The following is a 16,545-nucleotide window of genomic DNA, read 5'->3' as shown; positions in this document are numbered from 1 at the left end:
TTTAATAAAGACTGAGTAAGGATCATCTGGATGCCTGCTTTTGTTCTCCAGCATTCATGGGTCAGGTTCACTGCCTTTATTTTGCCAGGGACATGGCCTTGCTTCCTGACAGCAGTCTTACCTTGTTGGCCATGGGGCCTAAAACTGGGAACAGCATGTTACCAGAACTGCCCACCCCCCTGGTTTTATACCTTAGTGTCCTTAGTATCCTTAGTGAGCTGTGGTTAGCACAGGTGTACAGAGGATATGCAAGCCGCCAAGATTTCTCCTTTTTAATACTTAAACAGCTTCTCTTGCAAGGGGGTGAAAAGCCTGGACTGACTGGCTCTCTTCGCTGGCCAAGTTACCCATATGTTCTAGGATGGGCAAACACCAGAGGTTAAGGCAGGCCTGACCATGCCCAGGTGTTGTTTCAGGCCCAGCTTTGTGATCTCTCTGGGGTACATCATTGAGACTGTGAAGCAGGAGCCCACCACTGTCCTTTCTCTTCGCGAGACACAGGCTCCGTAAGCCAGAAAGTCATCCTTTACTGAAGTGAAAACAGGGTTACTAAATTATTAACGTACCTCTAGTTGGAAAGAGGCAACTGCAACAGGGCCCAGGCTGCAGTACAAGGGAACTCAGATACTGCCCTTGGATGTTCAGCCTGTCATGAACCCCCAGAAGTCCTCGCACAGATCCCGACTAGTCCAATCTTACATCATCCCAAGTCTCCCTAATGCACCTGGCTACAGAAACCCCTGCCCATGTATGTAAGACTTTCTTATCAGCTCTGCAGAACTGCCTCTCCCCAGAGCACAAGCGTGGGCAGCTCCTTCAAGTACTGGAACTCCAGTGTGGAGGTGAGGCCAAGGCACCTGCAGCCTCAGCAACCTCCCTGGGGGTGGGGAGGTGCGGGAGCAGGGGCCAGCCCCAACTGGAAGTGACGCACACATTGGGAGCTCTTAGTCCAATGACCCTGACAGCAAAGGGGAAATTGTTTCAAGAGCCGTTCACAAGGTGGCGCTGTAGGATCAGGCAAGATGGGAGTGGCCAGTTCTGTCCTGGGTGACAGGAAGGAGAGGACTGGGATGTATCTCCAGGCAGCCCTGAGACAAAAGTCCCCTTAAGACAAAAGGCTGTCAGGGTAAGGCAGAATCTGTCTCTGGAAGCAAAATAATGCTCTCAACAGTGTCAGCTGTCATGTGGGAATCCCTTCGGTCACTCTTAATCTTGACCACTGTGAGACGCACAGAATCCTCATTCTAAACCTTTTGTCAGTCTTTCACAGCAATCACTTAGATACCCCTTCCCATTGGGCACAAATCAGGTATTTTTAGTGTTAGTACCGAGCCTACGCCTTTCTTGAAAACATACTCCTCAAGCGAAGCAGAGACTGCCTCCCAGAGGTCTGGAGTAGCTTCTGCCACCACTCCCAGCTGCCAGGGCCAGAGCAATCACCAAGTGTGGCCTACGGAAAAATGGCAGCCCAGACATGAAGTAACTATGTGGCTTGAGGTGAGGTGAGGTGTGGTGTGTGTGTGTGTGTGTGTGTGTGTGTGTGTGTGTGTTGATTCTCAAATATTCCAGCTGTCCAAGCTAGAAACCTAGGGCTCTTCCAAGTTCAAAATCCTGAATCTCTTCAATCTGTCCCACCTTCCTCCATCTCCCAGGACGCATGTTACCATCTGTCTTTCCTAGATCTCTCTGTCACCGTCTACTCTCCTAGTGGTCCGTCATGCCTCCAGCCATATTCCATTGTGTTTAGAAGGAAGCAAGTCCTGAGCATAGTCTACAGGAGACAGGCTAGGCTGTAGCTGAGTGCCCCCTCCCACTGTCCCTAAATACACTTGTTCCCACCCCTGTGCCCGGAGGCATCCTGTGAAGCACAACTCTTGCTATTTCCTCCTAGCCTCATTCTCTTCCAGCCTAGTTTCTCCATCACTGTGTTCTAAGAGAGGCTTCTTCCAGCTGGGAGGTGTCAACTCCAGGGCTGTTTTGTGTCTACCATTCCTCCTGTCCTGGTTCTATACTATCACAGAGACAGAACAGCTTTAGGTGTGGAACCACTGTTTTCAGTTACTGGAACTTATTTATTGAATAAAGAACAAAACCGTATTCATTTCTGTTTCCTCAAATGGCTGGAAGGCCATAGCCCTTCCCATTTCTTTCTCTAAAAAGGAACTTACCTCTCGCACATGGCACCCTGGACATCTCTGAGTCCAAGGATTCCTGACGACTCACCTGGCATCAAGGATAGTCCGAGTGAAGTAACGGAGATACTTGAAGATGGACATGGAATCTTGCAGTTTCAGTATCTCCTCTTCCTTGTATTTAAAAAGTGCCAGGGCAAAACGGAAAATAACCTACGGGAAAGACAGGGAAATTGTAATTGAAGACACACTGTGGCTAGGCATGAGTCCAGGTATGAGGCTGGACTCTGGAGCTGGGGGCTGGCTGGAGCAAGTATCCCAAGGGCCCTGTCCTCAGGCAGACATCTGAATTGAGGGGTGACTTCCAGGACTAGACAAAGACCTCTGGTATAGAAAAACAAATGCTTGTGGTTTCCAACAGTTCAGGCAAAATCACAAATATTCCTAAGAAGTGAGACTTGTGGAATCCTTTCACATTTGGCTAACCTTTGTATTCAACAAAGAATACTGATCTAGGAACCAGTTCTACGTAAGACCAAATCCAGGCTTTTTTGACTGAAAATGTAAAGCTGCAACTCCAGAGGCAGTCACAGCCTTGGCTGGTGAGCAGAAGTCTGACCAACTTTTCAATACAGTGAAGTCATCAATCGATTGTGCTGATTTGTTTTTGGGGTACTCTGGGCAAGGCTGTGGGGGATGAACTCCTGGTGATCTTACAAGTCCAGGAAGCTTTGGAACAAACTGCTTTCTTTTCCACATCTAAGAGCCTTGAAGGCCTATGTCAGCCACCACTGTATCATACTTAGAAAGTGGTATTTATAGAGTCGAATTGTTCATGATTTTCTCCACATACTCATCTACAACCCAGCAGGGACAGTGCTGACAATCCCAGTTGAGAATTCTTTGTATTAATGACAAATTAAGACTATAAGAGTGGTAACACTCTACGAAGGACACTGAATCTGTATAGGGGATAATATATATACTCAACTGCTTTGGGAGTGTAAACTCATAAGGCTTTTTATTTTGTTATTTATTTTTTGAGACAGGGCTTCTCTTTGTAGCCCTGGCTGTCCTGGAACTCAATGTATAGACCAGGCTGGCCTCAAACTCAGAGATCCACCTGCCTCTGCCTCCTGAGTGCTGGGATTAAGGGCGTGCACCACCATGATTCAGTCCTCATAAAGCTCTTTTTTGGGGGCAATCTGGTGTTACCCCAGCACTAACCTTTGATCCCACAGTTCTGGCTAAATCTAAAATGTATGTGCATATGGGCAGAAAGTCTCAGAAGAGCTGTGTGTGGCCTGTTCTGAAGTGGCAGGAGACTGCAAACAACCAAAGTGGCCACCATCAGGGGCTGCCATCATGTTACAACACAGCTCCTGTATGTGCTGACGGAACTAGCTCTAAGATGCAGTAAGGTAAAACACCACACTCTAGGACAGGGCTAAGAAACACAGAAGAGAATATAGAAATTGAGGAGAAGCTACAGAATATTGGGAGAGAGATCGCACACCTATTATATATCCTTAGTTATGTTTTGCTTTTATTTTTACTTAATTAAATGTATGTATTTATTTGTGTGTGTGTGTGTGTGTGTGTGTGTGTGTGTGTGTGTGTGTGTGTGTGTAGGCATATGCTTGTGTATAGTGTTACCATTCAATTCCAGGAATTAAACTCAGGCTGTGAGGCTTTTTGTTGTGCTGATCCACCAGCCATTTGTTTGTTTGTTTGTTTTATTTATTGTGCACTGTGGTGGGGGGTAGGAGGAGGGTAGGGACTGAACCCAGAGGCCTCACACGATCAAAGCGAGTGCTTCGAGCATTTAGCTAGTTATTCAGAGACAGGACCTCCCTATGAGCTACCATGTCCAGCTTCACACTGAGGTTTCTGGTAGATGAGCAAGTAACTGCTGTTTTACAAGGCCTGTAGGAGCACAGCGCCCCGAGGTAACTTCGATGCAGTGGTCATGTCACACATTCCAGGTGAACCAGCCACTCAGCCACTAATGACATGGTCTGTCGCAGCCTGTCAAGCATGTATATCTGGAAAGAGTACACTCACCTTTGGTCCCTCATAAAGAAATGAGTCCCATATTTTGAAAAGTATGTCGCTGACGACGCTGTCCACAAATACCACCAGAAACCAGTTGAAGGTGATAAGGGTGTAGTCCACTTTGTACTGTTCAAAATGGGCGTGCAATCGAGGCAGCTTCTCGTTCATGAGGTCTCTGAACACCCGCTGGTCCACCTGGAGAGGAAACAAAAGGGAGAAAGATCCGGGGTCTGCAAACCACAACAGCAAAGATCTGGGGTCTGCAAACCGCAACACCCGCTCCACAGAGAGCAGAGGGTGCAGCCCATGGGGACAGGCAACAGCGCAGCTGTTTCAGAGCAAGGTGAGACACATTATAGAACCAGGCTGCTCTGTGGCCCAGGGCCAGCTGACCTCAAATGCAGCAGGAACACTAAGTTGTTCTCTCCTCAGGGGATGGGAAGAAGTGTAGTCTGCAGCCTAAAAGCGGCTCGTGCTCAACCTGTCATGTGAAAGCAGGCTATGGAGGAGAGCTGGTGGGTTGGTGCCAGCTTGCTAATACTCCCAAGAATCCAGGGACAGTGAGTCACTGAACATGAAATATGACATAGTGGGCATGGCTATGAGCATGCTTAACAGGGCAGGGTGGGTAGAAGGAACAGTAGAGTCAGAGGATCGCAGGTGGATCTCAGATCCTGCTTATGAGCCGGGGCCACCCTCCTACAAAGATGTTCTAAACGGCTCTGTAGTCTGGAAGACAGTGGGAGCTGACTTGCCCACTGTGCTGCTCCGAGCATTAAGAGACATGTAAAGTGTTGCAAGACAGGCAAGCCACAGGTGGCTATAGCCACTGGTGCTGGGCAGAAGGCTGAATAATGGTCAAGGATGGCCTACAGGATGGAAGGGCTGAGCAGAGCAGCTAGACAAGTGGATGAGGGTAACCGTGGCCGGGGATCAGGCTTCTAGGAAAGGGTTGAGAGAGCACGCCAAGGGGCTTTCCCTGCTTTGTGTGTGACTCCCCACACACAAACATCTAACGTGTGTGTGTGTGTGTGTGTGTGTGTGTGTGTGTGTAAAACAGAAACAAGCTTCAAAGAACAATGCTCAGCTCATCGAGTGGGACTCAGGTGCATTTGGTTACAGTCTAATCAATTTTATTTGACACATGACAAGATCTACAAAACCAGCTTCTCCAGAGTCTGCAAACAGCAGGGAAGAAAGGGGAAGCAGATTCAATTCCCAGCACCCACATGGCAGCTAACAGCTGTCTGTAACTCCGAGATATGAAACCCTCACACAGACATAAATACTGGCCAAACACCAATTTTGTATTCTAAAATAAAACCTAAATTATTAAAAAAAAAAAAAAAAAAAACCCAGCAGGCATGGTGGGGAACACCTACACTCCTTGTACTGGAAGCTGAGGCAGGAGGGTCTGGAGTTCTAGGGCAGCTACCAAGCAAGACGCTTTCTCAAAATCCAAAAAACAAATGAGTAAATAAATAGCTAAAACAGTGCTGTTTATAAACTAATTCTACACATTATAAATGTACCCTAGAGTGGATGAAGAACAACAAAATAGGGGGATTAAAAATGCACATTTGCTCTCTGACAAACACAAGAGACAAAATCAAAGGTATAAACTGCTAAAATGAACGTAATTTTCTTGAATACTTAAAAAAAACAAAAACAAAAGTGCACACACACACACACACAGAAAGCTGCAGAACCTGAGAACTGTGCGCACACACACATACACACAGAAAGCTGCAGAACCTGAGAACCGTGCACACACACACAGAAAGCTGCAGAACCCGAGAACTGTGCGCACATACACACAGAAAGCTTCAGAACCTGAGAACCGTGCACACACACACACACACACACAGAAAGCTGCAGAACCCGAGAACCGTGCACACACACTTACACACAGAAAGCTGCAGAACCCGAGAACCGTGCACACACACACACACACACACACACATACACACACACACACACACAGAAAGCTGCAGAACCCGAGAACCGTGCACACACACTTACACACAGAAAGCTGCAGAACCCGAGAACCGTGCACACACACTTACACACAGAAAGCTGCAGAACCCGAGAACCAGCTTCACCTTTCACCCATCTACTTGCCCCTGTTAGACGTAATTATCTGAAAACATTTGAAAAGCTGGCAGTAGCTATGGCACCACAGTTGCCTAAGAGGTCAAGCTGGGGCTGGTGTCTATCCACCAGGAAGCATTGCTCCCCTCCCTACCCTGGAAGTGCCATCCTTGACAGTCAGATCACACACTTCTACTAATTACTTCATCTGTCAACAATCAAGCAATGACACTTTTGCCAACACTTCAAGTCCCTGGCAATGGGGACCCGGGGTCACACTGAAGAAGCTGGAAAGTAACAAAAGAGGTGGACATCTGAGCATGAGACCAAGTGATGACACAGGGTTCATTCCATCCGGGTGGGGTCAGCGGAAGACGTCTGCATGGACAGGACAGCTATGTGACTTTGAATTGAGAGAAAAATGTGTGTACACGTCTCTTCTTACAACTGAATGGCAGTGCCTCACTTGAGGCTGTCCAGGGGTTGGCAGAGGGCTGGGCATAGCGCAGGCTGCCAGGAATGCTTGCTGAGGCCTGTTTCAGCCCTCCTCCACTCAGCACTGGAGGACATGGGATAAGTATGTCATTCATCGGTGTCTGCAATGCCTGGTGAGGTCCTGGCACACAACATGCATTTCAAGGATGGCAAGAAAGGGAAACCTGGCCAGCAGTTGGGTCACAGTGGCAGCAGGCGACAGGCTTGGGGATGTGGGTTCTGGCAAAGCTAGGACAGGGACTGATGGCACACTCACTTTAAGAGCAGTTTTACACATTATACTCAGAGGTAATGTAGAGAAGTGCATGTGTTATGAACATCTGAGAGATGAAACCGGCACAGACATCAGGGTATAAAGAACCTGATGACACCCCAGCTAGAGTGGCTGGGACAGCAATGCTCCACTCTTCCTATTCATCATCTCTGAATTTGAGCTTGCGGGGATGTTTTCAGGCGCCGTGAAAGCATTAGTTACCGATTTTTAAGGTCCCACCTGTCTGAGACCACCGCCTCATCCCCTTGCTGTCCATGTCCTAGTTTACAAATTCATGTTGACAGGGAAACAGTTCACAGTTAATTAGCAAGTGAAGAGATTGCAAGAACAGGCAAGCTTCTCTAAGTGTCCACGGACATCAGTGCAGCTGGGACAGGACCTGGATTTGGCAACTGTGGGAAGGCCAGAGCTCAGCTTTGCACCAACGTCCAGCACAGAGGGCACAAGCTTAGGCAGGGGGCTGCAAGGACTGAGAGCGATCCCCAGCTCAGCCCCAGAGCAGCTGCACCTTTTTAAAACATATTCATCTTTGGGGTGTATACATATACCACAGTATGGTATGAGAACACGAAGGATCAGGTTCTCTCCTCCCACCATGTGGGTTCCAGAGATAAACTTAAATCATCAAGCTTGGTGAAAGTGATTTTACCCAGTGAGCCACCTTGCTGGCCCCTGGGCAACCTAACTGGCCCTAGACCAATGTCTTTGACCTTTTCTCTGGAGCCAAATGAGGGACAATAAGGTTACTACATGGTATGATTTGAGAGTGTAGCTGGTAGAACAAGCCCAGGCTCATTAAATACCAGTTCCTTTTTCTGGTCAAACAGTAGCTCTCTCAGGTGTTGACATTTGTTTGGATGGTGCTGGGCATCCTAAGATGGCAGATGGTACCACTGATTAGCTGGAGGATAAGCAGGTACCAGTCATCACAGGGGTGGCAGGGACTGAAGCACCCCTTACAGATGCCCTGGGATTGCAGGGTAACAATGTGAAAGGGAGTGTATACTGGAACTGACTTGGAACTTTCTAGATGAACAGGGGATGTGTTCTAATAGAGGACTCCCTCAGAGAACCAGTATCCCATTAGAGGGTGAACTGTATCCAGCAGCTTTACCGGAGGGTGGGAAGTGTTCACTAGCCCCTGGGGCTAGCCTAAATGGAGCAGAAAGGAAAGCAAGGACAGGTTGTATGAGCAGGCATGCCCTGGGGAGGCAGCTGTGGAGCAGCCACAGCCGTGGTTGAGAGACAGGAGGAACCTGAGCGCAAGGGAGCCAGGAAACAGAGAAAAGGGCCAGGACAGCAGAGAGCGGGGAACACTAGGGTAGCCCTACCCCCTGAGAGGTCCAAGGCAAGAGCAGGTGGAGACAGATGATCTGGCCTGTTCCCGCCCAGTCACTCTATTCTGGCCCCTGCTGTCAAGATCCCGGTGTGAAATGGACATGCCATGGACATGTACCAGATCCTCTCATGTGGAGACCGAGCATTGCTTGTCTGTTTCCAGAAATTAAGGAAAGGCAGGGTAGGGCACCAAGGAAGCTACTCCTATGGTACCTTTAACAGCCAAGACTCTGCTCTCGACTCGGGTCCCTTCCCCTGGCTGGAGGCTCTCCGCCTCATCAGCAGGCCGTTGTCTCCCTACATTTCCTCCAGCCTGCTCCCTGAGTCTCTGATCTGTGATAGACTGCCAGGAAGGGCTGTCTCTCTGAGGAGCCTAGGGGGTTGAAGGAACCAACCTTGTCCACACACAGAGATGAGTCATTATACTCATGTGCACAAGCCACCCCATCTGACTCAGGTCAGATGACATCTGGAGTATTTTAGAAGTACCTGGGACCCCAGCAGAGTCTTTGTGTAATAGTCTCGAGGCATGAAGACTTCCACGATGGTGACAAGACACCAGAAAGCATCTTCCTGTTCCAGGTAAAGGAGGGCCACTGCCACCAACCTATGGGCAGACAGGGACAACAAGGTCAGTGTGGGCTCCTGTCCCTGCCTTCACCAAGATGTCTGCTGAAGCCATTTTCTCTAACAGCCAGCACAATGTCTATTTCTCTAATGAAGGACAAATGAGGATTTCTGGGTAAGTGACAAATTCTCTAAAACTTGAAGAGAAAAGCCACATTCTTCTGGTTCTGTCATTTGGTTTTTGTTTAAAGTTGCAATTATTTCCCAGTGAAATTGCCTCCCCATGATCCACAAGCCTTGTGTAAAAAATGTTTCACTTGGGCTGTAGAGATGGCTCAGCCAATAAAGACTAGGCTCACAAACAAAAGAACTGTTCTACTCTAATATTTTGTGAATGCAACTAGTTCTTTTGAGTTCACTGCTTAAAATGTTTTGGTGTTTAATGTGAATGTAACAGAGTATGAGATGGTTTAAGAATCTGATTTCCTCCATTATCCAGCTGCCTCTCTGGAGGGAAGAAATGGGGTTGCACAGAATCCCCACCAGGGGCCCTTGGAGCTGCATGAGGGGTCTAAAGAGGCAAGAGGGTGACTCCAGCTTCCCTACAAGGGATGGAGAGCGGGAAGAGGACAACTGGAGGGCAGTTACAGAGAAAAGTTCCTGACATCCCAAAACAAATAACCAGAGGCGGGGCTCCCAGGATGCCAGGAGAGGCATCCAAGAGTCCAAAGCAGAAGGGCCCGGACATCATTTAACTGAGGCTGAGCACGGTAAGCACAAATCCAGAAAGAGGTAGTGTTCTCATATTCAAGTGCTAGGTTCTCGGAAGGCAGGGCCATATACCAAGTATTCTAAAGAAAAACAATCTACCCCACCCACCAATTAAAATCCACAGGCTCTAACAGGACAGATGTGGAGGTGAGTCAGTGCTCTTGGTACCTCGAAGATCACACAATGGTTCCAGGAGAGCACCAGCAGGCCTCCACTGTGGAGCCCTGGCCTCGGGTTTCAGACTCAGTTCAGTGTGAGCTGTGGCTTTAAGTAAAGCCAAGACTGCTTTAGGCAGGTTTTGGTTTTGAAACAGAGACTTGAGAGAAACCGAAGTCATCTTTAACCTCCCAAGTGTAGAGAGAACTACCCTTTCTTTGTTGACAGAAGTCACAGTTTCCTGGTAGCCATTGGGTTTCTTCCGGGTTATAAGTAAGTGGTAGTCCAGGTATCCACCTTCCCTCCCATAATACTCACATGTAGACACAGTCAGCTTACCTGGAGGTCAACAGCAATAAAGCCTCTAGGCAGACAGCCTAATACCAGCATGAAAACTCAAGCGCACTCTGCTCACGGGAGCACTGCTCAAGCACACAACATCTTCCCTCTTATTTAATCCCCCTTTCCCTTCCTTCTCGAGGCAGGGTCTCACTGTGTAGCCTTTACTGGCCTAGAACTTGCTATATAGACCAAGGGAGTCTCAAACTCACAGAGACCTGCCTGCCTCTGCCTCCCAAGTGCTGGGATTAAGACATGCACCACAACCGCCCAGCACAAGGGCCGAGTTTTAATTAGCAGAAAAAAGAAAAAACATTCAGGATCCTGCACAAGCTTTTACTCCATTAATTATCAAATAATGCAATCATGTTCTTATGATTAAAACTAAGTGTGAAGAGAAAAACAAAGAAGGAAAAAAGTGTGACTCTGAGATGTTTCCAGTGAGCCTGACTCCTGTGTGGACCAAGGGTCTCACTTGTGCCAAGAACACACACTACCATGAAGCCACAGCCCAGCCAGCTTTTGACTCCTTAGACTTTCTGAAGCAGAATCTGCCTGAGTTACTCTAGAACTGTGTTGTGGGAAACTTGTACACTGTGTGAAGATATGGTGTTATGATTGGTGTAATAACAAGCTGAATGGACAATAGCTAGGCAGGAGAGATAGGCAGGATTTCTGGGGAGAAAAAGGAAGAGGAGTAGGACACTTGGATTATGCCAGAGAGATGCCAATGAGACTCCGAAGAAGTTGGACATGTCGTACAGAACTGAGGTAACCGAGCCACATGGCAGAATGTAGATTAACAGAAATAAGCTAATTTGAGTTATAGGAGCTAGCTGGGGACAAGCCTAGTAAAAGCTAAACTTTCATAATTAAGAGTAAGCCTCCGGGTCACTATTTGCAGGCTGGCATTTAAAAGACAGTCCGACAAGGAAGCCAGCTACAGAAGTGGGGGTACTGCATCATGAAAACGCTGTCATCCCAGGGTCTTTCCCCCTGGAATACAGGCTTCTCTTAGCTGGGAGGAGAGGGACCTGCCAGGTAACACCTGCTGCCTGCAGGGTTTCTAAACCACAGGCGGCAGTAGTCTGACACCCACCTGTTGAGGCCTTGGCAGTAGCCAATATCCGGATTTCGCCAGGAGAAGGCCAGCAAGACACTGCGAAGCTTCTGGATGCCCTCTGATGTGGGGCTTGAGTAATGCTTGTTGTTGGGCAGAGTCCGCAACAGGTCCAGCTCAATCTGCTTGGAGGCGGGGTTCTGTTTCTCCAGTGCCTTCTGGAGCAAGCTCTGGAAGTAGCCAGGCTCCATGCTGTCCTTGAACTTCCTGGTGTGACGGTCCACACACCACTTCCACACCTTGGAGCGGTGCTCGTGCGGAATGCCTGCTCGGATCAGGTTCTTGAGTTCCGGAGAGCATACCATCTCCCTGTTCATTGTGCTTGCAAAATAGTTTTCCCATTTGACCCCAGTGGAAACTTCCTGGTTTTCTGTGAGGTACAGAGTCTTCAGGTCCAATGCTCGGACCTTGGCGACCAACTTCTCTTCTTCATCATCATCAGGAACAGTCCTAAACCCGTAGATGTCAAACTCACTGTGGATAAATAACAAGAGGGACAGGAGAAATGGCACGGCTTTGTTTGGCAAAGGGTACAGTCAAACGGGACATATTTCAGACCATCAAGCACATAAGTTTCTCAATGAGTAGGGCTGGGGCAACTGGCTGTTTATATGGCAAATGCCAAATGAGATCGACTCTCCATAGCATATAGGGGGAAATCAATTTCAGAAGGATTAAAACTCTGCAGATGGAACCAAAAAGAAATACAGGTATTATCACCGAACAAGACTGACCCAAATGGGGCAGGGTGGTGTACACCACTGACCTCAGTGTTCAGGAGGCTGAAGAGGGAGGAGTGAAAGTTCAAGGCCAGTCAGGGTGTAGAGAGAAAGACACTATCTCAAAAGAAAGAAAGAAAGGAGAGAGAGAGAGAAAAAAAAAGAGATCCATCTGTATGATTATGTCATTGCACATGTCTGTGTCTTTATATATCCGCAACAAAGTCATGCTTTAAAAGGTATTGTTTTAATAATAATAAAAAGTATCTTTCTATGTTACCAGCCTAGCCTCAAAGGCCTAGGCTCAAGTGATCCTTCTGGCTTAGCCTTCCAAGTAGCTGGAATCACAGGCGTATGCTTCCATCCCTGTCCACAAGGCATCATTTTAAAAGGTAAAAAGTCAAGGAAGGGGTATTTGTAAGACGTTGGATGTGAACATCAATCAAGGCTTTGGTGGAATGGATATGGCCTCAGCTGTCAGCATCCTACTCCTGAAATCTGTGACTATATACAAGGAAAAGATGGTTACAGAATTAAGAGAGATTGTCTGGGTTACCAGGCGACCGGATAGCTACACGAACCCTTCAAAAAGGTAAAGGAAAAGCTGACGAACAGATCAGAATGAAAACGACAATAGAAGAGGCAGGAAAGATGTGTGTGTGTGCAGGGACTGGAGCAGCTATTGACACTTCAAAGATGAAAGGGGCTATGAGCCATGAAGTGCAGGTGGTCTCTAGAGGCTAGGAAACAGGGTCTCACTTTATATCTACCAGAGCTGTGTCTACCAACATTTTTAATGACGGAAATGAACTATTCCCCAGAAGATCCAAAAAGGAGCCCAGTCCTTGATTAAACTGTGATTTCAAACCAGTAAGACCTTATATTGCCTTCTGACCTATGAACTCTATGAGAGGGAAGTTGCTGCTAAGTCTGTGATGAGTTGAGGCAGAGCCAGAATCTAGTACAAAGCTCTGACACAGCTTTGTGTAAGTCTTAGGAACTCTGAATTTAGTGGAGCTGAAGACGTGCACTTCCTCCACATCAGGAATCTCGTTTCTTTTCTACATCCCGGAGAAACTCTTGCTTGGGCACACAGAACATATACCATGGTGTTTGCAACTAAGAAAACTAGAAAGGTCCTAAGTGCCTTTCATGAGTGGATGCAATAATGCCTCTGTGGTCTACTTATGTAACAAAGTTCTGTAAAGCAGGAAAGAATGCATAGAACTTCCTAAACGCACATGGGAAGAATGCACACACTTCAGAACAGCTCCCAACAGCTATGAACAAAGCAGCCACGTATGATGTGGGGGAAGCACCCTTGAACTTGCAACACTGACTGCCTGGACTGGGGTCTCATCCATGTCCCATAGGTTGTATAACCCGGATATGCCATGCCACCTCCTAACTCAGCCACCTCACTTACAAAGTGAGGGCAAACCCACCTGCATTGAGCATTTCATATAATACTGCACATGAACCACTTAGTCGCTTCTGTACCCAGCACACAAAAAGTGTCCTGTGATAATGGTGCTGGTTATATTCTTAAAGTATTTCCGTCATTTGAACAGCACAGCCAATGCTGATAGGCTCTGTCAGTTTGGGGAACGGTCCCAGCATGTCTGAAGCTGGAGGAAAGGCTGTGTCTCAGTGACAGAGACCAAAGAGGAGGGTACACCAGGCCAACCTGCAGTTTTCCTAGTCCCAACACAATGTGGGGTGATGCTCTGGTTCACTTTGAGATTTGTCACTTGTACTGGTTTAATAAAACGCCGACTGGCCAGTAGCCACAAAGGCAGTATAGGCAGGGGCTACCAGACAGGGAGAACTCTGGGAAGAGGAAAGGCAGACACAGAGTCACCAGCCAGACGCAGAAGAAGCTGTGTTTTGCTGGCCTTACAGCACTTGTCACAGACATCAGATAAGACACAGTGTTAAGTGCCTTATGAGTGTCTACTGCTGTGGAAAGGGAATTTTATAAATGGGTAAAATGCCCCAACAGAGTCAAGTATATTTACCTGACCAGATGAGGTTTAATGAATGCCTGCTCCGGCTGTTCTTGACTCTCAACCTGCAGAGCATCCTCCAGCAACTGGGCTATGACATCCCTGGTAGGCCCCTGTTCTTCTGAGCAAACTGGTGTCTTCATTTCTTGAAGCAGTATCAAGTACTTACTTTCTACTTGGCAGAGCTTGGCTTCCAGGCTAGAATACTGCAGAGAATGTAAGGTGGTAAGGTGTTACCTCCACTCAGAGATAAACACCCTTAGGTACCTTAGGCAACCAGTGAGCCCAAACCAGCAAGCCCAAAAAGATTAGGAAGTGAGCCTGCCACAAACTAACACAGGTGAAAGGTTAATTCATGCCACAGACCCTTTCAGGGTTAAAATGGCCTGCTATGGCTCCCCTCTCTTTTTTATGAGTTTGGCACAGAAGGGATGCTGATAAGCATTGGTAACACTCTTCAACATGGTTAGAATGAGCAACAAAACTCATCACGAGCCAATTACTGAGCTCAAGCCTAATCCTACTTGGTTACAAGGGCCATGATTCCCCCCCCCCAACCCCCACCATGCATACCAACTGTTAGGACACCAACTGTCCAGGAAGGACTAGTTCCCATCTGCTACCTGATCAGAAAAATCAACTTCACCCTGGCAAATATGCAGGAATATGCTTTAGAAGTGTGCTCAGAAGGCTGCTCAGAAATAGCATACACATAAAACAGCTTTGGACAAATGTCAGATGTTTATAACTCACTAACACACAGCTGGATGCTTGTGGTCCCCTTATACTTATACCAACCCTCTCAAACCAACCCTGCTGGATCTATGAAGATGGTAATATACTCACCATTCCTGTTTCAAATGTGAAACTAAATCTCAACAGCATAAACAAAAACCTAGATAATTCTAATTTGGGAGAATCCTGTAATTCAGTTCATTTTCACCTCTATAAACACCTTAAAACTGTATGGAAAAAGCCACGTGTGAGAGTATCTCTTTGTCATCCACAAACAAAATGTACGGGACATACCTAACATATGTTTCGATACCAGCAGACACGGTTTCCCCAACATGGTGGTTGGGAAAGCACATTCACTTAAACACACTTTCCTCCCTCCCGTCAGTGGTAAAATGTACCCACCCTGACTTACCTTTGCCATCAGATCCCTCTCTCTCCTTTCTGCATTTCTTCGTAGAGCGGAGAGTTCCAAAATTTCCTTATTTAGGAATTTATTTTGGGTTTTGTACCCTTGCAGACTATCCTGTTGGGGGAAAATATTTATCAATTCATGTGGGTTGTATGTTGGCTAATTATGCTATATAATTAGCATATTGGAGTCCTGCTAAGTGAGAACAAGTTCTAAAAACGAACTGGAAGATGTTAGAAGGAGTGTTCTGACGAATCTTTTTGGCCATTAGTGGTGGCAGAAGGAGGTGGGAATGGCTGTTTAACGAAGTGGACAGGACATTTACTGAGTAGTGGAGATTTCTCTCAATTGATGGCAGAAGAAATAAACAGGATGTATTTTCTAAATCTATTCATACCCATTAAAATGGTGATGAGGAAAAAAAAAAGCAATAATTTAACATTCCTTTAGACCAGAGAAACTGAGCATATTCTTTGTAGCTTCTATTTTAAAAAAGTGAAAATGTATAAAAGCCCTTAACTAAGAACGGCATGTGAAGGTGAACATTACAATCTAGTACTCACTTTTGTATACTGCAAAGTTTCAAACTGTGGGAAAGCTAAAGGAAAAATACAGTAGGGCAGAGGGTGAGCTCAGTAGTAAAGCACTTGCCTTTAAGGCACAAGGCCCTGGGTCTAATTTCCAGAACCAACTCCACAAATTACCAAGAACAAAACAGGCCCTTCAGTAGTCTGACCAACTGTTTACTTCTCCAATATTTATTTTGTATTTGAGAGAACATAACAAGTTGGAGACAAAGTTTTTTTTTTTTTTGTAAAGACAGGGTTTCTCTACTATGTGTCCTTGGTTGTCCTAGAAGTCACTAAGTAGACTAGTCTGGCTTCAAACTCAGAGATCTGGCCTGCTTCTGCCTCCTATGGTCACAAGTTCTGTCCTGTTCTACTGAAGTACAGCTGTGGCTCGGCAGGGAAGAATATTCATGTAAAATGCTCTGGAACTTGACTCCTTTAGACCATCCTCATGATAACCAAGGAAGCTTCTAAGTGAAGATGAATTAGAACCATCTTTAAGACTGTGGTTTCTACAGAGTACCAGGTGATCCTACATTCAAAACAGCTGGACAAAGCAGCCTGACGGGACTACAGCCAGGATTTCTGAATCTTCTTCGAATCCCCCATGACAGCGCCCCTTACCAGCAGGAAGTAGTTTGGAAAGAACGGCGCCCAAATTCCCAAATATTGTCTATAAATGTTTGTTTTCATTTGGATGGACTTGGTTATATAAAATAAAATAAAAAAAGAGTAAAAAAAAAAAGACTGGTTTCTAAAGACTACT

At 46.7% G+C, this 16,545-nt stretch overlaps 1 protein-coding gene across 2 annotated transcripts in view; it reads right to left on the bottom strand.

Annotated features, from left to right (window-relative positions):
• Positions 1-16,545, bottom strand: part of Tbc1d2b (TBC1 domain family member 2B) — a 67,173-nt gene that overhangs the window by 1,016 nt on the left and 49,612 nt on the right. For both annotated transcript variants that reach the window (XM_051207308.1, XM_051207316.1), the window contains exons 7-12: positions 15,214-15,324; positions 14,076-14,269; positions 11,318-11,812; positions 8,875-8,992; positions 4,197-4,382; positions 2,224-2,345 (exon numbers count right to left, since the gene is read on the bottom strand). In XM_051207308.1, coding sequence (XP_051063265.1) covers positions 2,224-2,345; positions 4,197-4,382; positions 8,875-8,992; positions 11,318-11,812; positions 14,076-14,269; positions 15,214-15,324 — 1,226 coding nt within the window. The remainder of the gene's footprint in view (positions 1-2,223; positions 2,346-4,196; positions 4,383-8,874; positions 8,993-11,317; positions 11,813-14,075; positions 14,270-15,213; positions 15,325-16,545) is intronic.

This window comes from Phodopus roborovskii, unplaced genomic scaffold (assembly GCF_943737965.1).
Source record: "Phodopus roborovskii unplaced genomic scaffold, PHOROB, whole genome shotgun sequence".
Classification (NCBI taxonomy): Eukaryota; Metazoa; Chordata; class Mammalia; order Rodentia; family Cricetidae; genus Phodopus; species Phodopus roborovskii.
This window is presented reverse-complemented; position numbering and strand designations above follow the sequence as displayed.